The sequence below is a fragment of the Aphelocoma coerulescens genome, chromosome 3 (genome assembly GCF_041296385.1).
Source record: "Aphelocoma coerulescens isolate FSJ_1873_10779 chromosome 3, UR_Acoe_1.0, whole genome shotgun sequence".
NCBI lineage: Eukaryota > Metazoa > Chordata > Aves > Passeriformes > Corvidae > Aphelocoma > Aphelocoma coerulescens.
The window spans coordinates 27,950,068-27,975,762 of NC_091016.1; the positions used below are offsets into that span (position 1 = coordinate 27,950,068).

Here is a 25,695-nt window from a genome sequence, read left to right on the forward strand (position 1 = left end):
GCCCAATATTTAATTTTTAATTTCCTGCAGTTAGGGCATTAGAATGCAGTAAACATTCCAGGCATCCTATTCCCTTCAGACTATTTATGGGCCTTTCATGTCATGTGCCAGGAGGCTGGATATTTGGACCAGAAGTCAGTAGACAAAGAAGACTCCTCTGTCATCCTGATAAGATCCATGCCTGGAGGATTCCAGCTCCCACTGCTTGGTCTGCAAGCCCTGCAGTTTTACAATAATTCTCTGCTTATTTACCATGGATCGTTGCTGTTAGATGCAAGGCTCATCATCTATACCAAAGAGAAAAATTGTAATTAAATTTATGGATTAAGCAAAAAGGTTCTTAAGAGCACTTCATCTGACTGTTTGGGCCAGGTCAGTATTGACTTAGAAAGCTCATAACACTGTACTAGCACTCATGGCTGCAGACCATCAGTCCAAGTGCAGGATGCTGGTTAGGGCTGAGAGTTTGTATTAATTCCCATCTAGTACAAGAACTTGAGAAGTCTGCCTGCTTTAGTCTTGCAGTTTTTAACCATCATTCAAAAAAGAAAATGCTGCATAGTATGAAATAAAGAAAAGGAGCTGATGTACAGGGTTGAACAGTTTTCAGTGAAGTGAGAAACTTGTTGTCATACAAAAACTACGTTATTTACCGATGTAAAACCCCAAGCATCTCAGCTTAATAAACAGTTGTTCGACTAACAAGTAAATTGATTCTATTTCTGAAAATGTATTCAAAGACTTGTACCTCAAACACAGTGTATGGTTGAACCTGTCAGAGTTATTGATTGTTCCTTGTAGCATTGTCTGCCAGTACATTGATATTTATGGATGTGTCAGCATTTTTGTTGTAAATCTTCTTCTCTGGGATTTATAACTTTGGGAGAAGTGGCTCTGGGCTAATAAACAGAATTAGGAGGCCTTAGCCTGAGAAGGAAAAATATTTCAACTTTCCAAAATAATTAGTTCATCTGGTTCTGCTGGTAAGCATATTTTTGAAATCATATGTAGTAGTTCTAAAAGCACTTTGGCTTTTTATGTAAAATGTTAAAAAAAATTTTTGTAAGCCTTTTCTGATGTATAGCAAATTATGTGTCATAAAATTATGATTTTTTTATACACAAGTTATATTTTTTTAAACTGCCTCTGTCAGTTAAATGAAGCTGTGTTTTATACTGGCTAACTGCAAGGTAATGCTGGCTCTGTTGAGGGCACTACAGAATTTACCGTGTGTAAATCTGTGTGTTAATATTTTGAAAAGAATTTCATTACATGTCATGCAAATACACAAGTATTTCTGTAAGATGTGGTTAGTAAACCAGTTGTGTATTGGGAAATAGATTTACATGACTACAGCTTTGGGTAATTTAAATTTCTCATGGTGTTTGAAAGCCATTTAATGCAGCCAGTTTACTGGATTTATGGTAGTTTTCAGGTTCTGAACTGAAAAACCCAAGACGAGTGAGGAAGAGTAACTTGAAATGAAGCCTGTCTGGATCTCATCTCTAGCTGGCAACAGGCCTGTCAAGCTCTGCTATGTGCAGTGTGTGGGCATAGCTGCATCTTCAGCAGTGACCAGTGTAGGAAGAGTTTGTTTAATAAATCACTTTTTGCCTGAATGGAAAATAATTGAGGGCAGTCCGAACCAGCAGAAGCCTTTAGCTTGTCAGGCACAGTGTCATTTGTGTTCAGGCATTCTGCACCTACCCTGTGTTAATCAGCAGCAGGGCAATGCCTTTTTAATGCATGTAGGCACCTCCTCTGGCCCTTAGCTTTTCTTTCATTCTTGGTCTGTCACAAAGTCCAGGGGTGTCAGTCAGCTGCCTGTTTGTACTTAAGCCATATCAGACACAGGGCCTCAAAAAAATCCCCAATTTTTTTTGTTTGGTTGGTTGCTGGTTTGGTTTTTTGTTTGGTTTTCTTTTCATCTGTGTGATCCAGATGCAATGGCAAGAAAGATAGACAGCATTTAGGCCAAAGCTTTGTTTATGGGCATCAAGACAGGATGTGGAAGCACTGAAGGTTATGTTTTGTCAGATTTGCTCTTATCAAGAGGATGCTTTTTGTTCATAATTCTGAACAAAAGTAGAACAAAAAAGTAAAGATTTCACTGTAGTCTCTTTTGTTTAAAAGGCAGTTCTGGCACAGATGCTGCTGAGAATTTGGGCCCTGACTGGTTGTTTCTTTTTCCCTCTCTCCCAGGTGACTGTAGGTGGAGAGGAGTGGCACTACATTGCTACCCAAGGGCCCCTGCCACACACATGCCATGACTTCTGGCAGATGGTGTGGGAACAGGGGGTGAATGTTATAGCCATGGTCACAGCTGAGGAGGTATGTGAAATCACAGAATAGTTCTTTCTGATGTGAGCAAATCTCCTGTTATCATCACTTCCCACTCCAATAACCTGTTTTTTCTATCAACATCCCCTTTTCCTCTGGCTCTGTTTGAACATATGCCTGTACTGCTCTCATACTACACTTCCTAACTTTCTGACACTCAGCTTGGCAAGTGCTAAAGCGAAACAAGCAGGAGCCCTCCTTCCTCCTGCTTGGGCCAAGCCAAACAAAGATGTTTCCATTGGAATGTGAGAGTGCTGAACTTGCTCCTGGTTAAAATGACAGAGATTTCCACACCATCCAAGGCCAGTTCTGCATACCATCTCTTTTATCAGCTGAAAAGAGACCAGGAGCTGTTGTTTCCATAGAAGTGTCGGTGTAAAAAAAAACCAAAAAAAACCCCAAACAAAAACACCCCACAACTTTTTATTCCTATGCCAAGCAAAACAGTTATTCCTATTGTAATCCAAGAACTATGTGCTATGTTGTAAAAACTGGCACGTTGTTAACTAACACCGCATTCGGCTTCATGCCTGGTTGCTTTCAGCAAACACAGGGAGTAGCAGAGCACATCAAGTCACTGTCCAGTTCTCAAGCCTGAGCAAAACCAGACGCTTAGAAGCTGCTGAAGAGATTCTCCTTCTATTTAAGAGAGGCTTCCCCATGAGGAGAGTATTTACCAAGGTACTGTAGGCAGTAGCTGGCTTTCATCATGAGACAAGAGTCAGTTCTTCAAGTAGTTTTACACTTAGAAATATTATATGGCTGAGGGGTTTTAATGGGTGTTTTCTTTACTTTGTGGGATGCTCCTTGCTCTTGTAGTACTTTAAAATAAGAATACTTGGCTTATCCACAGAGTTTTATGCCTTTTGTAGAGAATTTAAAATTGCAGGAACTAACAGCTTCTTGTCTTGTTTTGTTATTAAGGAGGGAGGAAGAAGTAAGAGCCATCGTTACTGGCCTAAACTGGGCTCTAAGCACAGCTCAGCCACTTATGGGAAGTTCAAGGTGACAACTAAGTTCCGCACAGACTCTGGCTGCTTTGCAACTACTGGTCTGAAGGTCAAGCATCTTCTCTCTGGACAAGAGAGGACAGTGTGGCATTTGCAGTATACTGACTGGCCAGACCATGGGTGTCCAGAAGAAGTCCAAGGCTTTTTATGTAAGATTTTCTTGAATTTGCATGATAAAATACATCAAGAAAAAGATTGCTCATGCTGGATTCAGTTCATTGTACCTAGTTACAGCTGGGATATCAAATAGTTGTTGCTGTGGCATATGCAGGCTTCAACTAAGTTACACTTTGCTTCAATTTGGAGGAAAAAACATGGGATTCAAGAGGTAGGAGCTAAGGTGATTAGCAGGAGGAAAAATCCAATCAACAGTGCCAAAAACTCAGGAAATTTTAAATAATAGGATACTTCTGCTGGCTGATCTGTCAGTTAAAGTTACTGTTTCCCTAATGAGTGTAGGAGATAATAGGCTGTATACAAATGTGGTTAGAGAGGTGTGGGTGAGAGAGGATCAGTTGCTAGTGAAATACGGTGCATCTTCTCCAGTTTTTCTTTCTGCAAAAGAGCAGAGGGCTCTATCACACCTGCAGTAAGTCTGAACTCACTGGCACCCTTGTAAGCACATGTACCCAGTACATGTAAGCACATGTACCCAGTTACATATGGTCCGGGTTCACAGATTTCTGAAAATACAGCAATTTCATTGATCTGTAATGTGTTGATAGCACTTCCTGATTCTTACCAATAAGCCCTCCCATATTAAGTAATAGGAATTCAACCATTAGTTAAGACACATCTCTGGCACTACAGTAGAGAACAATGCAGGAATCTTTAAATTACCACTGAAGGAGTCTGAACATGGTGTACTGATGTGTTGGAGATGCCTGCCCTCTTAGTTCCTGAAAGTTTTGCAGCTGCAGCTCTGTGGCAGCTAAGTCCTCTCTCAGGAAGGTCCATTAGTTCCTCTTCAGTCTCGCCACAGCTACAGTCCTTTAGTGATCCATTCTCCTTTGCATGGTACACGCTTGATGTAAGTAGGGCATCCTCCTTTCCCCAGATCTGTCACCAAGGCAAAAAATAAAAAATGGCATTTCAGTTTCAGCAAAGGAGTGCCAAGGGATCTGTCTTGAAGGAAAAGCTATTGCCCAATTCCTCATTTGTTCCATACTCTGTTTTTCCTACCAACCCCTGTTGCTGTGGTTGGGCATGGCAGTAATTGGAACCTAACTGTCCCCATTTCCTCTCTCCCATTGTTTGCCACCACTTAGAGTCCCGTTTCCCTGTGTGCATTAAAATGCAGCTTTTCTGATGATGGTAGGCCTCCAGCCCCATCCTGCCTGAGGGGAGAGGACAGCTGAGGCTGCAGTGCCCTGACACCAAGGGTCAGAGCAGGAGAGTGCAGCTCGGGTCTCACTTGCCACTTGGAGTGCTGGCAAGCTGAGTGAGCTTCCAGCACATGAGGTTCTCAGAGTGGTCTGACAGCAGGATGTGTTGAATGACACTAGGACAGCCACACAAGGCAGCTGTTCCTGAGTCCTGAGCTTTCTACAAATGGCTTCAGGGAAAACAAAGCAGTGATATCCCAGAAGGGCTTGTAGCTATTGAGAAACAAAGCCTGAGCAGAGTGTGAGGGGGAAATTCTGTCACAGTCTAGAAGGGAGAAGGAAGAGAGGGAACAGGGCAGATGGATGCTCGCTTCCCATCTGATACTGGCTTTGACAGGCAGTAGTTTCAATGGGACTTAGCTGTTGTTTTGATCCCAGCCTGTTAATAGCAGGAATTGCTGTAAGTAATGTCTAGAATCATCTGCTTAGGGGACCTGGAGATTTGCAAGGGGGAAAACAGAATTTAATTTTTTAAAAGAACTATTTAATTTAAAGGAGCAGACTCCCAAGTAATAATTGACACCCAGCTGGTACTTGCTGGATGCAGTGCTGTTCAGTGCACCCTGGCCAAGATAATTATTATGCTGTAAAAAATGTAAATTATTGCCACTTTGACAGAGAATAACTTTTTCACATTCTCCCCTGTCTCTCCCTCCCCTCCTAAATTTTACATTTAGACATGCAGATGTTTGCATCCTTGCCTGCATTTTCTCTTGCAGCTTACTTGGAGGAGATACAGTCGGTGCGTCGGCACACCAACAGCGTGCTGGACAGCAGCAACACCTGCAACCCTCCCATTGTGGTCCACTGTAGCGCAGGGGTGGGGAGGACTGGAGTGGTCATCCTAACAGAACTCATGATTGGCTGCTTGGAGCATAATGAAGTAAGTCAGCTTTGTTTTCAAACCCTGAGCTTGTCCCTTGGCTAACTGGCTACATTTCTGAGATTGAAATTAAAAGGCATTGAAGTGCTTTCTTTCTCTGCCTCTGTGAGCAATGTGACAGGCAGAGATTCCCCATGGCAGGTTACTTGCTGTAGTTTTCTGTATAGTTGATATTATGGGGTTTTTTTCGTTAGGATTATTTTAATACATTCAAAGATAGGGCTTTCTTCTCTCTTTTAAGAATTTAGTCTAATTCATACCTGTATTTAATTAAAAGTCTAGAGACAGTGTGTTTACAAGCACTGCCTGAGAGAGGCTAGAGAGTAATGTCCTTGCTCTTTTAACTGAAGTTTTCTGCTCTCTAAATTCTTTCCTCGGGCTCCTTCCTCGCTCCTGTAGGGACTGGAATCTCACCTGGACTGAAACTTAACTGTGTTTTAAGGATAAGTGTATGTATGTATTCCTGTGGGGAATAGGGCTTTAGGATTTGCAGCCAGCATTACGAGTAACACAGTCTGGAGTTAAGAGCCCCAGTAGAGTAACCATGGGTAGCAACTTGCTTTTCATCTGTCACTGGGAAACTGTCTAGGAAGAACATCACATCTTGATTATCAACGTGCCACACAGTTTTCATGACAGCTAAGGAAACCAGGGGCTTCTCTTGCCAAAGAAAATGCTCAAAGACCAAAGCTGCTTGTAGAGATAAGAATGCAGAAAGAGTGACAAATAGACATATATCATCTGCCCCTCCCAATAATCAGCCACTGGGTGAGTTCAGGGAAGACTGAGGACTCCAGCAACTCATCATTCTGGAGTCACAAGATCCCTAGAGATCCTGGGCTCATATCAGTTGAGACAAACCTCCTCCAACTCTGCTTGGGCCACACTGAAGGTGAAGGTGTCCCGTAGATCTGTGTCACAGCTGACACTTTGTTTTCTTGCTTTTTATTGGCAGTGGGAGGTGTTGGGGGGGTGGTGGCAGCTGGAGGAGAAAGGGAAAGGAGAAGGTAGCTTGGCCAAGAAAGGGCCCACAGTGATGTGCCTTGGGAACTCAGCAGCCTCCCAGTGCTGGCTGCTGCTCAGTAGCTGCTCCAGTGTGGGGCAATGGCACCGACTCTTGAGCCTGCTTTACTTTCCTTATGCACTGGCATGTGGAAGTGACTGCTTCTGTTGTTCACACAACAGCCATGAAATTTCTGCATGCCAGAGGAAAGCTGGAGAGTTAAAAGAGCCATCCCTGAATTGCTTGTGAGCATCAGTGTAGCCACGTCTGCTTTACAGCATCCTCTGTATGTGCACAGAAGCAAACTCTAAGGGTTGTGCAACAGCGTCTGGCCACCTCGGTTTACAGAAGTCAGTCTGTGGTTTACTTAAGTCACCCATTGGGCAAAGAGTAGCTTTGGCAAAGGCAGCACCTCAACATCTAAGCATGAGGTTCAGCCTTGACATCATTCATAAGAGTTTTCATGAACTTCACTAGGTCCTGATGGTAGTGCTCAATAATAAAGGATTTCTCTGATGTCCCTTAATTAAAGCATTCTTTTGTCTTGATTAATAGTGAAAATCATCATTAACATTAAATACAATTTTCATTAAGGGTTTTGTTTCTCTAGATTGTACCAAGTTAATGTTTTTGGTTTTTTAAAACCTAATTTTAAAAAAAGATTAAAAATCTTGACAGCATGTTTTCAGTTTGTGACAGATTCTGCACAGAGGGGTTCCTTTTCATTTGTTTATTTTGTAGTAGAATTGATTGGGGTTTCTTCCTGAAATAAAATTACTTACCACTTAAAATGTTTTAGTCTTAGGAATTGGTTTTCACAGAAGTGTCCTAGCAAATAACTGTATTAACATTTTAACAGTGAGAGAAAATCAGAGTTTGAAAATTTTGATACAGACCATTTTGGAAAGCCTGCAGCAGTGCTGGAACAAAAACCAGAACTCTTGAGCCTGAGGTTTCAGATTTAGGTAAAAAGCCATGTTTAATCAAATTCTATACAGCTTCAGTCACTGTGGCTTCTGGGCAATGGCTGGTTGAGTCTAAAGCTGTATCTCATTGCAGGGGTAGAGTTTCAGTAACTGCTGCATGGCATGTAAATGTCACGTCATTACATCCTTACTGCTGTAGACACGTAGTACGAGAAAGTAATTGAGAACCTGCTCTATCAACTTTTAGTCCAGACTTGGCACTGGGACATTAACTCATGATTGCATCTACAGCATGCTTTCACATGGGAGGTCTTTATTTTGGGAGGCAGAAAGGAGTTAGCATTTTTGTTTGATCAGTTTGCAAGTGCCAGCTTAACAAAGCATTAGGGATGTGTGTGTATATATATATTTTTTTTTTTTTTTTGATATGTACATTGTAATGAAGGTGAATTTAGGGATTCTTCTTACCTGGAATTAAATACTAAGCTGTCTATAAATAGCAGGGCTGAATAGGCAGGATGAGGTTTTCTTCCATTTCTGAGATAAGGCAAAGCCATCTCCATTTTGAGGAGGTGCATGGAACACAGTGTGCCCACTAAAAACCAATGAGCTGCTGAGGGACAAACATGATGTGCAGGTCAAATCTGGCCTACATTTTTGCTGTAGTTGTTCAGGTAAGATCAGGTTCCACATGACTCTGCTCAGCAAGGACCATGTGGCTTTCATAAGCATCTGAATCCACAGGGAGGCTTTCTCCAAGTTAGCCAAGTTAACTGGAAAGAGCTTCCATTTTTCTTTGCACCTGTTTGATAATAATATGGCATTACTCATCCCAAATATTTACACTTGTTGGCTCTCTAGACATGTCCTTTTATAACAGCTTGTTGGGCTATGTGGCAGAATATTTGGCCTTGTTTTCAGAAAGTGATAGCCTATGAGTTAACACTTGTTTACATGGAATGGAGATTCTGAGTTTTATATATATGGACAGAAATGGATATGCAGCGTGACTTTTATTTTAAACTTTCCAGGAAACTTCAGATGTGCCTGGAAGCAGATTCCATGCTCAGTTGGGCCTCCAAGGGTTAGCAGCAATCTCAGTCAAAAGATTTACTAAGTTCCTCTTGGTGCTTCTGCAATGGCAAGTGGGCATTACAAAGTGCAGTTTATGTTGCCTGATAGGGGAGCTGTTCTTTAGTCTTATATCTTGAACTGCTTAAGAACTTCCTCAAAACCAGTGTGTATCTTAATGCTCACATTTACTGCTGCCATAGAAGGTTTGTGTCCCTCAGCTTGGCTCACATTACACGCTGTTTGAATTTGAGCCTGGCAGGCTGAGCTTCATGGCTCAACAACTTCTCAATAGCTCCTCGTGTACCTGTTGTAACAGATAAAACACAACAGCATCATAGGTTTTTGGCTCCCTAAATGCTAGAAATCTGATCATAGCATCCTAATGAAATGTGCAGTGATTTCTAACACTTCACCTCATGGGCCTCTGTTTCACAGAACTCATTTGGTTTTGAGTTCAGACCATTACAGGCTGTCTGTGCCCCAGTGTGCTCGATGGGGTTAGGGATGTGCTTTCCCAGTAGATCTCCTTATCTGTGCCTACTTACTTTAGTTCCTGCTGCAGAGCATTTTCAGGGCACACGAGTGAGTTTCTTTTGGATGAAACTAAGCTGGAAGATGCCTTCTTGGATAACCCCTAATGTGTCCCAGGGAATGTTCAGTAGGTGGCAACAAACTGATGCTGGCCTGGAGTCTGCAAACATGTGTTGTGGATACTGGGTCTTTGTTTCACTTTACAGACCTATTTCTCCTGGAGCATTATTTGCTAGCATACACTTGACTATGGGAAGTCAGATGTTGGAGTCCCTGAATCTTTTGGTGGCAGTGAGTTCCCTTCTCCTTTAGTGAAAGGATCTGTATCTTTGCCTGCACATTTAGTTTTGTCCATGGAACCTATAGTAGAGTTCCCTGTGTCAGATAACTGATATTTAAGACAGTGATTGTTTGATTTAATAAACCCAGATCCTTATGCTTTTTTTTCCCCTTTGCTTTACAGAAGATGGACGTTCCTGTGATGCTGAGACACCTGCGGGAGCAGAGAGTGTTTATGATCCAGACCATAGCCCAGTACAAATTTGTCTACCAAGTGCTCATACAATTCCTGCAAAACTCGAGACTTATTTAATCTTTTCAAACATCCCAGACCCAGCATTGTGGATCTGACTGAACCTTACTGATGAACAAGGGGAACTGCCTGGACAACACTGTGTGCATATATTGCACTTTTTAAAGTTGTCTTGAAAGTAAGGAATGATGGTTCTTTACTAGTCTCCCGCGGATTATTTTATACAAGATATAATTTATTTTTCTTGGAATAACTTTTGAATTACTTTAATAACTCATAAAACTTATAGTGACCTTCAAAGTGAACCACATTTGACATGGCTGGTCTGCATTGTAACATGTCTGTAAGGAAGGCAATCCTTTGTAAAGGTAGTTTGCTGGCTTTTATTTTGCTACACAGCTTCTGAAACCTACAGTTATTTGGCAGTGGGCTTTTTCTCACGTAAGGACATTCTGGACCCAGTATGTGGCTTCCCTGGTAAAACAAGACCTGCTAGATATCAGCTACAGCTCTGTGTGAGTGGAAGCTAAGGGTGCACAGCATGGAGACCTGAGCTTCTTCACGTGTAGTGGGCACGTTGCAGAGGGCTCAAGCACAGGACATTGTGAGGACAGAGAGTTTTGGGTGCTAAACTATTCAAATTCCACAAGAATTACGGTTTTAGATTAGTCCTTGAAAGAAACAGTGGTGGATCTTTTAAAGGAGGCCTTCTGCTGCTGTGTGCAGCCCTTGAAGGGATTCATAAGAAGCAATGTAGGGTGAAGTGCAGTGATCTACAGCAGGCTGAAGTCAGTGAATGAGTCTTTCCAATAACTGGTGGACTGAGAGTTGAACAGCAGAGGATATTCAACCAAATGTATCTGGAAAAAGCCAAATCAAGCACCTTCTCATGAATTACACTGAAAGCATTATTGCCTTGAGGCTCACCTCCTGTAGAAAAGGAATCTCATTTAAATTAGGCATCTCCAGCTGCCTTAGTTTTCATGTGTGAACTATCGTCAGATGGTTAGAGAATGAATCAGGCTAGAGAGGAGCCTTGGAGGTCTCTGGTCCCAGCCCCGCTCACCCCACTGCTAACTTTAAACTTGGATAGGCTTGTTCGTGGTCACATCCAGTTTCAGAATTCTCAAGGGTGAAGATTTCACAGCCTCTCGGGGCAGGTGATGCAATGCAGTTACTTTGTCATGGTGAAATCACCTTTCTCGGTATCCCTTCCCCAGATACTTTTAATATTTTAATCCTATTGTCGCTTTTCTGTTGCATGCCTGCCTCCAAACCCTGGTCAATGTACAAAGGCCTAAGCCTACAAGCACTCGTAATTTCAGCACTAAAGAGACTAAAATCAGTGGGGAGCTGAAGCTAAGGTTCTGTACCAGAACGTTTCTTAAACGTGTTTAAAACAGCACTGTGTTGATTTGGTACTTTGCAATACAGGCCTAACAGGTGATGAAGATTCTGGTGAAGACTTGTAGCCACCAACAAATGGAGAGGATTTATTTTGCTATAATACCTTGACCATGTTCTTTTTAGGGATCAGTTGAGTTTTCAGTCAACTTCAGTTTTCCTCTAATTTCTTCTGCCAGTGCCAACATATCTCTTGTTAAATTAGCAGCAACCATTTAAAGTCTTTTCAGCAGCATCTGCATGATAATTGCAGAGAGATGCTTTATATCTGGGAAAAAAGCCAAGGAATAAACCTTGAAGCAAAGTGTATTAAATTAGTTATCTCGTTATAACTTTTTGAATAATTTCCTAATGATGAATTAAGTTTGAACTCAGAGCTGTCAAGTCCCATTGCTCCACTTAGATATGAGAAATAGAAAATCAGGAGGGAAAAGAATCTGTTCCTATGTCTTATTATTCAGCTGTTCTTGGCTGAAATGTGTATTTCTGCTGCTACAACGAGCACAGGAAAGTTGTTGCATAAGAGAGTGTGAAGAGCTGTGTTTGAAGGGAAGAAAATTACGCACATGTTTTTTATGCAAAGATGCATCATAGGTGTCTTAGAAAAACATTAATTAGAAAAAGGCACTAAAAATCCTTTCCAAATTAAGTCAGTGCCTATTAATGAGCCAAATAAGTGGCCATGTAGTAAACAGTCATTTCAATTAACTCCTAATGTGGCTGGTATGGTAGATAGAGGCCAATGTGAGTCACTTTTTCCCTTTCATTGTTGAAGAACGGTAATTTTAAACTTTTCCTTTCATCTGACTTCAATGTATTTTTCCCTGCTAGATTTTATCTTGACTAGATCGGTTAATATCATAAGTGAATTGGGCTGGTGCATGTCTTCAGAGGTTCTTTTCCACCCCAGCTTACAAGCAGCCCTCAGCATGCTGATGTTTTATGGTTGAAATGTGATACAGTTTTGTAAGGGAAAAAATGAACCTTCTCACTTTGAACCTGTTGTAGTTTTATCAGGCTGAAATTGCTTGGGCAGTATTTCCTAACCTTTAGGGAGTGACAGGAAAATGCATTTTGCATCCAATTTTCTTAGTCATAGCAGGAATGAACACATGAGTCTTAAAGCAACAGTGCTGTTTAGTTTCTGTCCTGCAGACTTTTAAACAGCAGAACCCTTGAGGAGAAAAGAACAGTTGGGAGTTGATGTTTGTTGTGATGTTTTTTTAACATCAAAGCATAACCGTAATTTCAGACCAGTTTCATCCATTTGGAATCTGGATTGAAAAATCTCACAGTGATTCATCAATGAATGGAATTTTGACACAGTCTTCTCCCAGGGCACCCACCTTGCAGTCTGACCTACACTCCCTGACGCCTTCCAAGAGAGAACTTGCAGTGGATGAGTAAGTCTGGCTTGGGAATCCATTGTGTCCACTTTCCTTTTTGTGCACTCTTCATCTGTATTTAACACCCTTTTCCTTTCTAATTTAAACTCTTACCAACTATAGTATTGAGGTACTGGCATCAGATTTTTGGTTACAGTCTGAACATTTCATGCCTCCCGTTGTTTGATGGGAGAGATGACAGTGGAGTTGTGACACTGCTCAGTGCTGTGGGGATCCTGTTTCTGTTCACACTGGAGGATGGAGGACATCAGCTGCTGAGGTCCTACTTGTTTCAGGTCCTACAAAGGCCTGTTTTGGCACCTCTTGTCCTCAACTACCTGAGGAAAGATGAAGCTTGTTCCCACAAACATTTTCCTGTATAGGTATACAGGGATCCTAAGTGCTCAGCCTTATCAGAAATTCCCTAAACTAATTTTAGCTGGCAAGAGACACGTCTCTGAGAACTTAACCTATTGCCACACAGTCCTTGAAGTACATTGAAGTGCATTTCTGTTCTACTTATTTAAATCAGCTGCCTCAGCTACAAATGCTATTAAATATTTGCATGATTTCAAAAGTTGGGGTTTTTTTAATTACTTTCTTGTAAACAAACAGAAATGCAAATGGCAAAACACAGACTTACTCATTCTTTTCCAATCTAAGTGCTTCAATAGCTATTGTCATTGTGAGCCAGGACATTACTTTTTTGATCCAATACCTGCTATGTCTGTGTAGTCCACAAGCAACTCTAAAAGAAATGCTGATGGGAAATCTTGTACTTGGATACAGCACAGAAATCTGTAGGGAAAATCCAGCAGCTACTGCCGATGCCGCATTTCCAACAGCCGACTTCCCGCTGGTCTCCTGGGAGGAGATGATGACTGAATTAGCTGTTGTCAGCCTCGCTAACAGTTTGTGGTCTGTGTGCTCAGAAAGTGGAATCATCAGGGTGATCTCTGCTGTAGCAGCTCTCATGCATCACTGAGGGAGGTCTGAGTTAAATTTTGTTGCTTCTCTTGGTGGAAAAAAGAATGCTAGGCTGGCACTCACTTCAGGAAATAAAGGCTGCATCACATTGCAGGAACAAATTACTGAGCTGGCCACGAAAGGAAGGACTGCATGGAAACAGCCTTTGAGACCACTCTTCTACAGAAATGAATATAAAGCTGCTGATGTATACTTCAAGGTATATGGAGTTTGGGATAGGTTTTGATGCCAATAAGAGAAAGGCTGCAAGTCCAGAACCCCAAAGGCAATTGTCCCCAGCTCGGTCTTAGCCTTCTAGAGGTTTTCTTGTAGTACCTGGTGCTAAGGGAGCTATAGGTGCCATCTAAGTCTTTAGAGAGAAGGATGTTATACATGCAGCTGCTTGCAGGGGTTGGGATTTGAGGAAGGGAACAGATGGCTGTGGGGCAAAAAAGATGGAGGCATTAACCATAAATAAACTGTGAAAAAAACAGTGCACAGTTCAAAAATAGCAGTGTTTATATAAATATTAAAAGTAAATAAATGTAGTCAATGTTCTTGGAGTATCCTAGATTACAGTTGCATTGGTTTCTCTCAGCTGTTTTTTTGGCTGGCATTTCTTTGAAGTTTTGTTGCCCATGTGTTATGTGCACCCTCACTGAGAGTTTCCCACGTGCTTTAACAACAAGACTTTGCCTTTGGAGAGTGAACTGGAAATCAGCTGTTTATCAGTAAAGTGATAAATAGTAGCTTCCACTGGAGAATTCCAGCACTTTATAACAGGAAGGGAAGGACTGCCACTGATTCACCTGGGTAGACTCAGTGGTTGGACAGTCATTTCCAGGTATTTCAGGGGTAGTGTTCCTTCATTAGGCACACAGGCAGAAAAGAGGAATGCTTCCCACAAACTATTTCCATGTCAGGTTGGGGGGCACCCCCTGAGTTAGACAGTGGCTGGTAGTTGAGAAAGAAATAGGGATGTGTATAGAAAAGGGTTCTCAGCCCTCTGGGCCTCTGCTTTAGGGGCTTCCTGAGGCCAAAGCTGTATCCTGCTCACTCTGTGTAGTACCTACTGATGGATCCATCTTCCACAAATCCCATTATCTTTTCTTTAGAAGCCATTTATTCCTCTGGCCTTCACAATGTCCTGTGCTGGTGAGTTCCACAACTTACAGATGTAATGTATAAGAACTTCCTTTTTGTGTATGTTAAATAAAAGTATTTTCTTGCTTCTGCTTGGTCTTCAAAAGAAAGCAAATCTTGAGTGCCAGAAACACTGGTAACAGGCTGTTTAGACTGTTGAGATTGCTCCATATGGAAAACACATTTTCCTCACTAGTAAAGTACCTTTCTTTGGCTATTTTACAAAGGAAAAAGTTTACACATGCAGATGACTGTAATATTCCCATATGTTATTGTGTGGAATGTGTTAAATGAGATAACATGTTTAAGTTTTATGTCACTGGATTTTACTGTCCTGTTTTACTTCAGTATTTTGATGCCTCCTGTTTTATTTGTTCTGTAATTTTGTACCTGACAGTTTAGCACAAAACAGTGATCTGAATCTCACCACCTCATTGTATGTACACATTCTGTAGAGAAATGGGACATCAGTTATGTGCCCTTCCTGCCCCCACTCCCTCCTGTTAGGGCTGAATGGCAGAACTATTCTATGCTATTTGAAAGCCTTTAAAAAAAATCTATGCATGCTATTTTATATTCTAATGTATTATTCATATCAGTACATAAGCTTATGCTTGTCAGTTTTATCTTGTGTATAGAACTGATTACTTTTGACAGTATTTTTGCACTGTTTCTTTTCTTTCTCTTTTTATAATAAAAAGTTCTATCAGCATTAATTGACTGCAATAATTTTTTTACCCCTTTCACTGCCTTTGTGTAAATAGTTTCTTATATGCTTTTGCAAATGTGAGAATGTCTTCAGTCACTAAGGATTTTTTGGTAAATCTGTCCTTCATATTCACAGTATACAATAAAACATTTTTTTTCAAGGAAAACAATGTTTGTATTCTTTTCTATATCAGCTTAAGGGTTTTGTATTTGCACCTACACTGCTTCAGTTGGTTTCCCATGTTAAACTGATAGGCACAGCCAGGGCCACAGTGAGCTTTGAATAACCTTCTGTAAATAGTAATCCAAGTTTCACAGGGGCAAGGCTCCCACTGGTGCCTCATGTTCAGCTAATCCAATTCTTTGGTGTTGAAGTGTGGACTTGCTGAAGTAAAGGTGTTATGTCCCAGGACAAGAGCTTATTTGATAAGACAAAGTTAGGATAAAAATAGTCAGCTACTGCCCTCTTCCTAGGTTTGGCTGTAGTTAAATGGCCTTGGCTTTCTGGAATTGTAGATCTGGTGCAGTTTTATGTACTCCAGCAGCAACTGCTGGCTGGAGAGCAATGAAAGATTTCAGCAAAATGAGCTGACAGACCCTTGTTCTAGCAGTTTTATTTTCAGAGCAGTGCTTACAAGAAAGAAAATACAATGAAGTTCTTAAGGGTGATGTGTTCTCTTTCTCATCATATTTTATAAGCTGTGAAAACAGTAAGGAATGGGCAGGTAATTTTATTGAGCACCATATTTCAGTTTTGATGCTAGAAGTTTACAGCTACACTCTTTTTTTCCCCCATCCTTAAAAGCAAACTCCTCCCATTGATCTAAATGGAGGGGAAAAAAATTCCCTTGTTTTATATATGGGTGGAGAAAGCTAAGTCCTGGACTTTTTCCTCAGAAAGTGTTCCTATTCCTCTCTTAAAAATAATTGCTAACATACTATTACAATAGCTGTAATCCACTGGAGGTGAAAGTATGGCTGTAAGGAAATATGAGCTCTCCTCTGCAATAACTCACTTTAACTTGTAAAGGGGACTAAAAAGCCAGAATTTGCATAGTTCATGTCTTGTGCAAGCCTCCGAGCTCCAAGATGGGTGTCAGTATCTTCTGTACAAGAGAAGTTGAGCTCTAGGTCTTTACTGTGATGAATCCTCATCTGCCAGGAGCAGTGATGGACCTGCAAATTAACTGGTTGAGGGAACAGTGGTGGCATTGCTGTAACATGTACAGAATTCATCACCCTATTTCTCCTCTCTCCCAGTTAAGCCACTGCAAACAAAAATGATGCAAAAAAAAAAGGAAATGGATGCCAAACCACAACAGAAAAAGTAGGGCTTTTTCTAATTTGTCACATTAAGCAAAACTATTTGGGCAAAAGTGGATATCACAAAACTATCACACCCATTTAAGTGTACAAGTTGAGTCAAGAGGGCCCAAGACCACTTTATTTATTTTACACAAATAAGATCCACATCAACATCCCTAAAGAAAAAAATGGCCATTTTTGCCCATGAGCCATCAAAAGGCATAACCTTTAAGAAACCATGGATGCTTCCTTAAAAAAGAAAAAAAAAGGCAATTGTAGATGTGTGGAAGCTAGGCCTAAGTGTGTTTGTCATTCCAATTATAGGACAGAACTGTGCTCATACTCTACCGCTTTTCAAAGCGCTCCTGAAGGTTTCCATAACAAGGCTTTTTAAATAAAGGTTTGAAGGATTGCATAGATTCAAAGGCTCAGTGGTCCTCTAATTCCTTTTTGATCTCTGAAATGTATGGATGATCTTTCCCATGTGCTACTTCCATGATAGCAATTGCCTATGAAAAGAAAAAAAAATATTCACACAATTGATTCATATATAACACCAGGCTATAAATACTCTCTTTAGAGGTTTGAAGCAGTCTGACACCTCTAGCTACTTTTTGTCCCCTTGTAGTCATAAACCCAGTAGGAAATAAAATGAAATTCAAAACTAAGTAATAAAGGTTTTATATTCAGAGAATACATCTTTGATCTTAAAGGAGCCCAAAGCACCTTTCAAAATTATATTCTTGACAAAACTACTTTGAATGCAACCAGCTCCAGGACAGAAAACTGCAAGTGCGGTGGATAATATTCCAGCAGAGGACTTAGCCAGTATCAGAGCGAGCTCTGCTCCTACCAATTTATCCTTGAGCTGTCAGAGACATGCAGGCCTCGTGCAGGAGTAATGCAAACCCTCTGCTCCTTCCAGAGACTGCCCATTCTTCAGAAAGGAAGCAAAAGGGAGATCCTGTCAGATTGGGACAGATGCTGCTGTGCCTGACTCCCTAGTGTTTCACCTGCAGCCTGCTCCAGGCCTGAGAGGGAACACTGCAGGCAGACAAACCCCCTGACTGGCACATTTCCTGCCCTGCAGAATGTGTGCAAGGGCAAGATTTCCTCTTGAGAAAAGATATGATAAAAGGCAGCACGAGACAGAACTGAGAGGAAAGTTCAGTGTAAGTTGAGAATGTTTAAAGACCAACAGTGCTAAGACAGAGCAAGGAACTGTGGTATCCTGGCCCTCTGAGCATTAGTCATTTCATCCTTGGGAAACTTTTATGCTCTTGTATTTGTTAGGTCAGTACAATAAGGGCTTTTGGTTCCACCTCAGCAGCAAGAAATGACTCCAACCCTCCTCCTGCCCACAAAAAGAAAGGAGGACCTTCTTGATGAGCTGCTCACAAACTGAAAGGGAACAATGGGTTTGCTTTTCCACTAAATCCCAATCATCAGAGGCTGGGATAACTTTGGGCAGTTCCTGTAGACAGCTTTTGGAAGTGAGTCATTAAAAAATGTTTGTGTTAGGAAACTAACTATGCCAACAAATCTACCTCACAGTTCCCTACCCCCCATCCCATGCTCCTACTGGCACAATTCCCATTTCTACTCAAGGGTTTAACACCACAGTGAAGGAAAACCTATGCCAATTTCAAACTAGGTAACAGTTACATTTTAGAGCATAGATTGTAGCATCATTCACCATGGTTGGATGGTGCTGTTATTTGCTGGCTAAAACCTTGCCAGCATCTAAAAAGCAAGAAGAAATACATTGTGACATTCCACACTGAGTCATTATATACTACAGTAGTCACTGATGCTTAAGAAACTAAAATAAATTTCTGTCCAACATCAATAAAGGAAAATAGTCAAGAAACACAGTACAGACTAATAACAAAATAGAAGAATAAAAAACTAAAGAATAAGGCACAGACTAACAAAAAGAGGTGAAGGAAAACATAAAACCAAAATGCTGTATTTGCCAATTTCAGCATTACCAGATGCATTGAATTCCCTTCAGCTATGTAAAAATCAACTGGTTCCAGAACAAATAACTACCAAAAGCATGCCTAGCTTAAGTTGGATATAGAAATCACAGACTTCAATGAAACACTATGTGCCTTTTATAAGAGCCAAGCATTTTTCCTGTCCTTACCCAGCAAATGAGGGGAAGATAGGGTTCTGCTTCATTTACACTAGTGCAGCTCTAGCTCAGTGAAGAACTCAGAGCAAATGTTTAAGCATAATTCTTGTTCCAGCTGCTGCAGTATGAGCCCACTGTGAAAAGGCACCCATGAGCAGACCTATACTCCATCACTAGAAAAGCCAAATCTGAGCCAAAAATCCAGTGACCAAATATATTAACTCATGGTGCATTTCCTACCCCTCCAGGCTCACTGACAGAGAAGCACACAGTGTTTCAACAATCTGAACTGGTGTTATTAATGGAGAAATCAGGCAATAAATACCCTCTTCAGGGCTTTAACTCCAGCCGTCCTGTTCTTCAGTGCCATGTACAGTCTCCCTAATTTCAGCCACATGGAGGCAACATTCAGCGAGTATGAGGGATAATGTTTACTGCAAGACAGAAAGAAATGCAGCTTTATCAGCCTTGGCAGTTTCATTGCATTTTCCCAGCCCCTGTCCCTCTCTCATGGGGCAAGAAGCTGCCTCTCGTTGCCCCTGCCCATTCAGCGCTCATCCCCTCTGCCGTGACTGCCAAGAGCCAGTGCCAATTGTGTCTGGGATGGGGACGCCTGTCAGCTGGGAATTGAACTGAAACTACCATATGCCTCTGAACAGCTGTCAGATGGCAATGACTTTCTGCCACTAGTTTTAATCTAGCCAGCTACAGAGAGAGCCTGCATTGTTATGAGTTTTTGGAGCCACCCTGCACCCGCAGCAGTCGCTCCGTGTGTTCCACAATAGTTGGTGGGCTGGAAAGCGAGGGGCCCTCTGCAGTGTTCAGGGCACACATGGCAGTCTGTGCTCGCACACACTGAGCGGGCAGAGCCCGCTTCAGCAGAGCTGACCTGGAATGCCAGGCTCAGAGCCAGAGGAGCTGGGCAAGTCCCAAGGAAGATAAATAGTACTGAGCCCCCAGGGGGGGAATGTTGGCTCCTTCTTTGTATCACTGTTCTCTGCCAAGTGATCTGTGACTTTATGTTGGCATCTGTTCCAAAGGGAGAGCTTTTCTTGTGCTCCCCCCAGCTGGCAAGAAAGTCACATCTCAAGACGAGAATCTGTTTGGGAGATTCACGGCAGCACCAGACACAGCCAGCCTAACTGGCTGGTTCTAATGAACGGGCTCACTACTGCAAAACCAGAGAATTTTATCAGAAACAGTATTCTTATCTCCTGCAGAGGCTGTGTGCTGCCCTGCCCCACGCAGGGCTTCAGCCTGGGCATTCTCCCATGCCTCCATCTCTAGGGCTGCAGGATCAGCAACACGGGGCACCCCCAGCTCTGAGCGCAGGAGTTGAGCTCATCTCCAGCTCCCTCTGCTGCTCGGCCCCAGCCCCGGGACACGGCTCTGCTCTCCTGCAGCCATGCCCACTGTTCTGCTGCAGAGAGAGAGGACTGGGAGCCTGCGGGAAGCTGACAGCAACACAGGCTTTGCCTCCATTACCTTGTACAAAATACCGGCTGCAGATGTAGTTTGAAGCCCTTCTTTAGTAAAAAATTACAGTATTTTAGAAGCCAGTATTTATCTAGCTAAGCAGAATTAGCACAGCACCCAAGGTGGCACAAAATTGTTTTGAGAACCCAAAGCAATGATTTCAAAGTCAGTCCTGCTATATATTGCAGACCACATTCTGATAGTAACAAACACTGTCCCAGCATTTAAATGTTCCTTTTTGAGTAGCGGTATCATGGATAGAATGTCTATACAACATATACTGAGAGAAGTGATCTCTGCCCAGACTTGTCTTAATTGTTCAGATTACTGAATTAGATCACTAAGGAAAAAAAAAAAAATAGTCTCTCATATTTACCTGTACGGTCTGATAATTTTTTGCCCATAACGCAGTGCACCTTCCCAGTCCTGCACGTAGAGACAGACACCCATGGCCTGGTACATCATATGTAACATATAAACATTGCTGTCTTCAAACACTGCACCCATCTTGTCCAGGCTGAGTTCACAGATCTCCAGTAATTCGCTAGGGGGTAGGAAGAAGTCAAGGAACGCAATAAATCTATGGCCTCTCATTATACAACTATCTGGTAATGCCTTCAGACACAAAGAGGACAGAGATAAGTTTAATTTCTACTGGTCATAGTATTTCTCCTGCAAGTACTTCTGAAGTCCAGCAGGCAAGATTTTTAGGTCACACACCAGTGGAATCAGGGTAAGACAAAGGATATATTTGTAGTGTTTGGCTCTCCTGAATTCCTCAATCACGTTCCGGGCATATTTGATCATGTCCTTTACTGTCTCTGCTGACGGAGGATCATTCAGCTTGCAGATTTCCAATTTCTCTTTATCCTGAAGGAAACACAATGGACCTTACAAAGGCAGGTTCCAAGCCCTACAAATAAAAGTGCACCTGCTATACAAAATTACTCTAATAAAAAGACACAGATGCGAACTTAAGCTCTTCAAAGAATGAAAAAACAAAGGTAGAATGTGCACCTGCAATTTTTCTCTAAAGCCTTGGCTAGAAATCCTAGGATCCCCTGGCCCTCCAGTTCATCTGCTATTCTCTACTTCCATGAAGCCCCTTTCTTTTGAAAGATCGAACAGCTTTTCAGTTTTGTGTTGCAAGCAGTTTTACATAAGAAATTTCACTGTTTCAAAAAGATTAGGGTTTAAAACAAATTTAGCCTTAGTTTTAGGGCTATAACAGCTCAAATACCTTAGGTCGACTACCAAGTGATGTCTCTGTGGAAAATTACATGAACCCAGAAAAGGATCCTTCAGATCTACAGACAAAACCGCATTTCCATGTATTTTGTTATTTCTGCTGGACAGCTCCACGTACTCTTATCTATCTAACATACTATTTCATGAAGAGTCAGCTACAATTTAGAGACAACTTTTTGCTGTTTAAGCTTCACATTGTTGCTAGATTTTTTTTTTTATTATTATTATTTAATTTGCCAGCTGAGAGAGCTACAGGGACTCTTTTCAGAACTGAAGGAAAATGAGTGACAGGTGACTCCCAGAGCAGAAGATTGTTGAAAATCACAGGTGAAATCCTGGCTTCATTAAATTCCATGGCAAAATTATCAAGGTAACTGTGGGGAAAAACTGGTATGGTACCAGCAGAATGATCTCAAGCAACAGTATTGGGTACTATTTGGGAAAAAAAATTACAAAAGATGACACCATTTAGGGGAAGGAGATGGTTGTCTGGTCACTTTGGGAAGCAGCTCTTAAAAGGATGCCTGGTGAAGATGGGAGGAAAAATGATCTGGAACTTAAGGATTAGATTATGCCAGACACACTGATCTTGTCTGGAATGACAGATAAGCTACACAGAGCTCAATTCTTGTAGGACCTTCAGTGAAGGAGGGCCAAATGATTGCACAGGCACAGCTGTCTCAGTATCTGTTGGGCACCTTTTCCCTCCAATAAGTGATTTTCTTTAAAACATCTAACACCTTGTTTTCAGGAAGACTGTCTGGATCTTCCTTTGTCCTTTGAGGGGCACCAGCTCATGTCTAATGAACATAAATAACCCTGGCCTGAACCTCACCAGGGACTGTGACCCAGGACCACACTGCCCCTGAGCAGACCAATCTGATGCTATTGTAGGAAAGGCCATTCCTCAGATTCTGCTGGGTCTCCAAAACATCCAGAGATGCCATACAGTGTCACCTAGAATTGACTGTAATGTCCCAACCAGGAAATGCAGCAGTAGTCTATCCCAGAACAGGACCCCAGAAATGCCCCAAGCAAGATTTCCTTGCTGCGAGTTGGTAGAAAGCATGAAATTACCAAAAAAAAAAACCCAAAAATTCTGAGCTAAATTCTTTTGGCCAGGTAGCATAGACACAGTATAATTATCTACTTTTAACAATGTTTTCATCTTTGCTTTACAGCTGAACTTTAAATAGGTCTCTACCAGGAAATTTCCTGACGCGTCATAATTACAGTGGAAAAGAATGAGTATCAGAAAGCATTCTGGACAGAAAGACAGAAAAACAAAACCACCCCCCCATCCCACTATCCTACTTTCCAAAATGTAATTAACCCAGATAGAATATTGCATCTAAGGACATAGGTAGGTGCCTTGACAGTCAGAAGTATATTTCACACCAATTGCATTACCTTTTCTTTTGTAACGCACTCCCTGCAATCACAGCTAAAAAAATAGGAGTCTCTTAACCGGTCATTTCTGTCTTCTGTGGGATACAGCAGGTCAATGTAGCTGCTAAAAATCTACATGGTGAAAAGAAATAGCAGTTAGTGAGAAGCAGCATCATTAAACATATTTATTATACTAGTTCTGATATATGTAGTATGACAACTACATATTCATGCAGCTTGTGGACCCCTGCAGCCACATCACCTGGCTGCTCCCTCACATTCCAAGCCCCTTGGCAGCATCAGGAGTTGTCACTTGTGAATGCAGCCTGACAGAGAAGTGTTCCTTTCCTATTTGTTATGGAATTTCCCTCAAATATTACCCTGGCTTGCACCCAGGAGAGCAAGATTCAGGTGTGGATAAGGAAACTATCACAGCATAAATCTCAGGCTCCTGTCAGACTACAAAGAGATGCCTACTTTTCAGAAGTAAAATAATGATTTCAGGTATCCAGCCTAGGATAAATTACAGTGGCCTGGTTTTCTGGAGGCTGGAATCTCAAATTTTTCTTTCTGAAAACCTACAAAAATTGGGGCAACACGAGTCTCTAGTAGCTTTAGAAACTTAGGACAAGACCTTTAGATCTCTGAAAAGAAGAGAGGCCCAGTGCTCCAGTTCAAGGAGAATGAATATCAGATTTACTTCAGCAGCAATATTTTAAAGCAAAGAAAACCTGCTTTTGATCATTTTAAAGGCCCTTCATATACACTATTCTTAAGTTTTCCTCCATTTCAATGGTCTTCAGAAAAGAACCCCTGCAACTAGCTTTAATGCTCTGCTTTTAAAATGAGATCTCCCCCAAGAAACACATCCTATGCACGGTGCAGTTGATCATTCTGCAGACCAAGGAACAGCTTTAGCTCCGTTTCCTCATTTATGGTTATTTGAAATGCTTTGCTCAGTCTTTATACTTAAAGTTTCTCTTTTCTTTAAAAGTAAAATTACATGTAATTTCATACAGTGCACCTTCTTCTTAAGTGTGTGTCATCTCACACTTTCCCTCACACTCCTCTCCTCCCTTCGATATTTTAAAAGCATGTGGAAGGCAGGAACCACATTTACAGCAAAAAAACTTTACAGTGCTGCCCTGCAATGGCTACACGGAGCCTGAAGATGGAGACACAGGCTGGGAGACTGCACAGCGACCACACACAGCCACAGCTCACAGTTAGAAAATTCTGAAGTGTCAGAAAAGCAAATGAGCAAAATCCGTGAGGTCCTGGAGAGCTGATGCAGCTTCTAAGGCAGAATTCAAGCTGAAGAAGATGCTGAGCAAGGTAAAGAGTCCACTTCTCTACCTCTAATGATACACCTCCCCCTAACATGCTGAAAATGTCTGGGATTCCACAGCAAAATTGCGAAGCCAGAATCAGTCCTTGTCTGTTACCACAATGCATTTGCAGTGACTGCCAGCATCACAGACAAATCATCGCTGGCAAATGGCATCAAAAGAAATTGCTCACCTGAGTCATTCACCCTTGGCTACAGCAACTAAATTCACTTTGTTCACAATGGGGAACAGCTACAATCCACAAAAACAACCTCTCTACCTTTCTTGCAGGCTGCTATCACACACCTCAGAAAACAGTAGAAGTTATCAAAAATCAAATCTGAGCTTATCAGCATTAACTTCGCCCACTAAATTATTATTTACAAATAAGCCATTGAAACTGTGCAAACTCCATCCCCAGAGAGGATGTTCAGTATCTTCATTCCCTGCAGATATTTGAACATCCTTCTCAACTCTGTTTAACATCTTTTTTTGTTTTTTTAAAGTAAAGTGCAGCTCTTCTGTTTAAAACTCCCTGCCAAATTCATTATTTGATTGAGAAAGTTTCAAAGTAAACCCAGAGCCTTACTCAATTTCACAGATTTTTATCCTTCTGTGTTCAGTTTCACTCCACCTAAAAACACACATTTGTTCTGTGACTTCCCAGCAGATGCCACTGAGGTGATATGACCAAGTCCCATGTTTTGTGGATGTTCTGTCCAAACAGAAGTCAGAGGATTTATCTGTACCCATTTACCTTGTTTATTCTGGCTTCAATTTCAACACATTACTATTATACTGGGAACTATTATAGCAGTAATAATTTGCTTTGATCTTGGAATTTCAAAGCACCAGCCAAACATCAGTAAACTCAGCCTCATTTTACAGATGGGCAAACTGAGAGAGAGGCTGGCAGATACACAGTGACTGCTGCAGGTGCCCTTCCCATGTTTTAGTACAAAATAGGGTACTGTCTCTAAAAATCCCTTTAGTCCTCCAGAGCCACCCTAACTTTTCCAAAGCACCATCTTGCATTTCTCTGAGAAACATGAGATCCTTCCTTCCTATTATTAAAGTGCCATCTAATAGAAATGAACCCTGAGAAGCAGAATGAATCCTGTCAGGTTGCACAAGTACAGAGCCCATTCAAACACTGTGCATTTACCTCCTCTCCAGGCTCAATCTCTCTAACAGCTCTGACTTCAGCCAAGGTTCCCTTGTAAGTCACAATCACATTTGGGCAACAGCTATGGTTCATCAATGCAACACTGTAAAAGTAGAAAAGTAAATGTTTTCCCCAACCACCACCACAAGCAACAGACAAAAAGTTAAGCACCACTTCACAAAATAAATAAGTCTGAAAGATTCAGTCAGTAAGCTGTTTTTATTCTGAGGCTTAACATGAAGGTAACCTTGGGAAAATCTGTTGTGCTGTTGTTTATTCTAATGATATGGAGAATGGCTGTGCTAATGAATCATTACAATTTTTAAATCCTATTATTGCATTACTAGGTAAGTTATT

The 25,695-nt window shown here is 41.5% G+C and overlaps 2 protein-coding genes across 5 annotated transcripts in view; one reads left to right on the forward strand and one right to left on the reverse strand.

The window, feature by feature from the left end:
* Positions 1–15,454, forward strand: part of PTPN14 (protein tyrosine phosphatase non-receptor type 14) — a 112,615-nt gene extending 97,161 nt beyond the window's left edge. For 2 of the 3 annotated variants that reach the window (XM_069009549.1, XM_069009551.1), the window contains exons 16-19: positions 2,203–2,331; positions 3,265–3,499; positions 5,455–5,618; positions 9,616–15,454. In XM_069009549.1, coding sequence (XP_068865650.1) covers positions 2,203–2,331; positions 3,265–3,499; positions 5,455–5,618; positions 9,616–9,744 — 657 coding nt within the window. In that variant the 3' untranslated portion in view covers positions 9,745–15,454. Of the gene's footprint in view, positions 1–111; positions 373–2,202; positions 2,332–3,264; positions 3,500–5,454; positions 5,619–9,615 lie in introns of those variants that run through there. The other variant, XR_011149718.1, reaches the window with a different exon arrangement.
* A 1,255-nt stretch (positions 15,455–16,709) lies between these two features.
* SMYD2 (SET and MYND domain containing 2) overlaps positions 16,710–25,695 on the reverse strand; it is a 28,499-nt gene continuing 19,513 nt past the window's right edge. For both annotated transcript variants that reach the window (XM_069009553.1, XM_069009555.1), the window contains 6 exons: positions 25,339–25,441; positions 22,867–22,977; positions 20,958–21,078; positions 20,585–20,759; positions 19,058–19,166; positions 16,710–17,104 (listed from right to left, as the gene is read on the reverse strand). In XM_069009553.1, the coding sequence (XP_068865654.1) occupies positions 17,024–17,104; positions 19,058–19,166; positions 20,585–20,759; positions 20,958–21,078; positions 22,867–22,977; positions 25,339–25,441 (700 nt within the window). In that variant the 3' untranslated portion in view covers positions 16,710–17,023. The remainder of the gene's footprint in view (positions 17,105–19,057; positions 19,167–20,584; positions 20,760–20,957; positions 21,079–22,866; positions 22,978–25,338; positions 25,442–25,695) is intronic.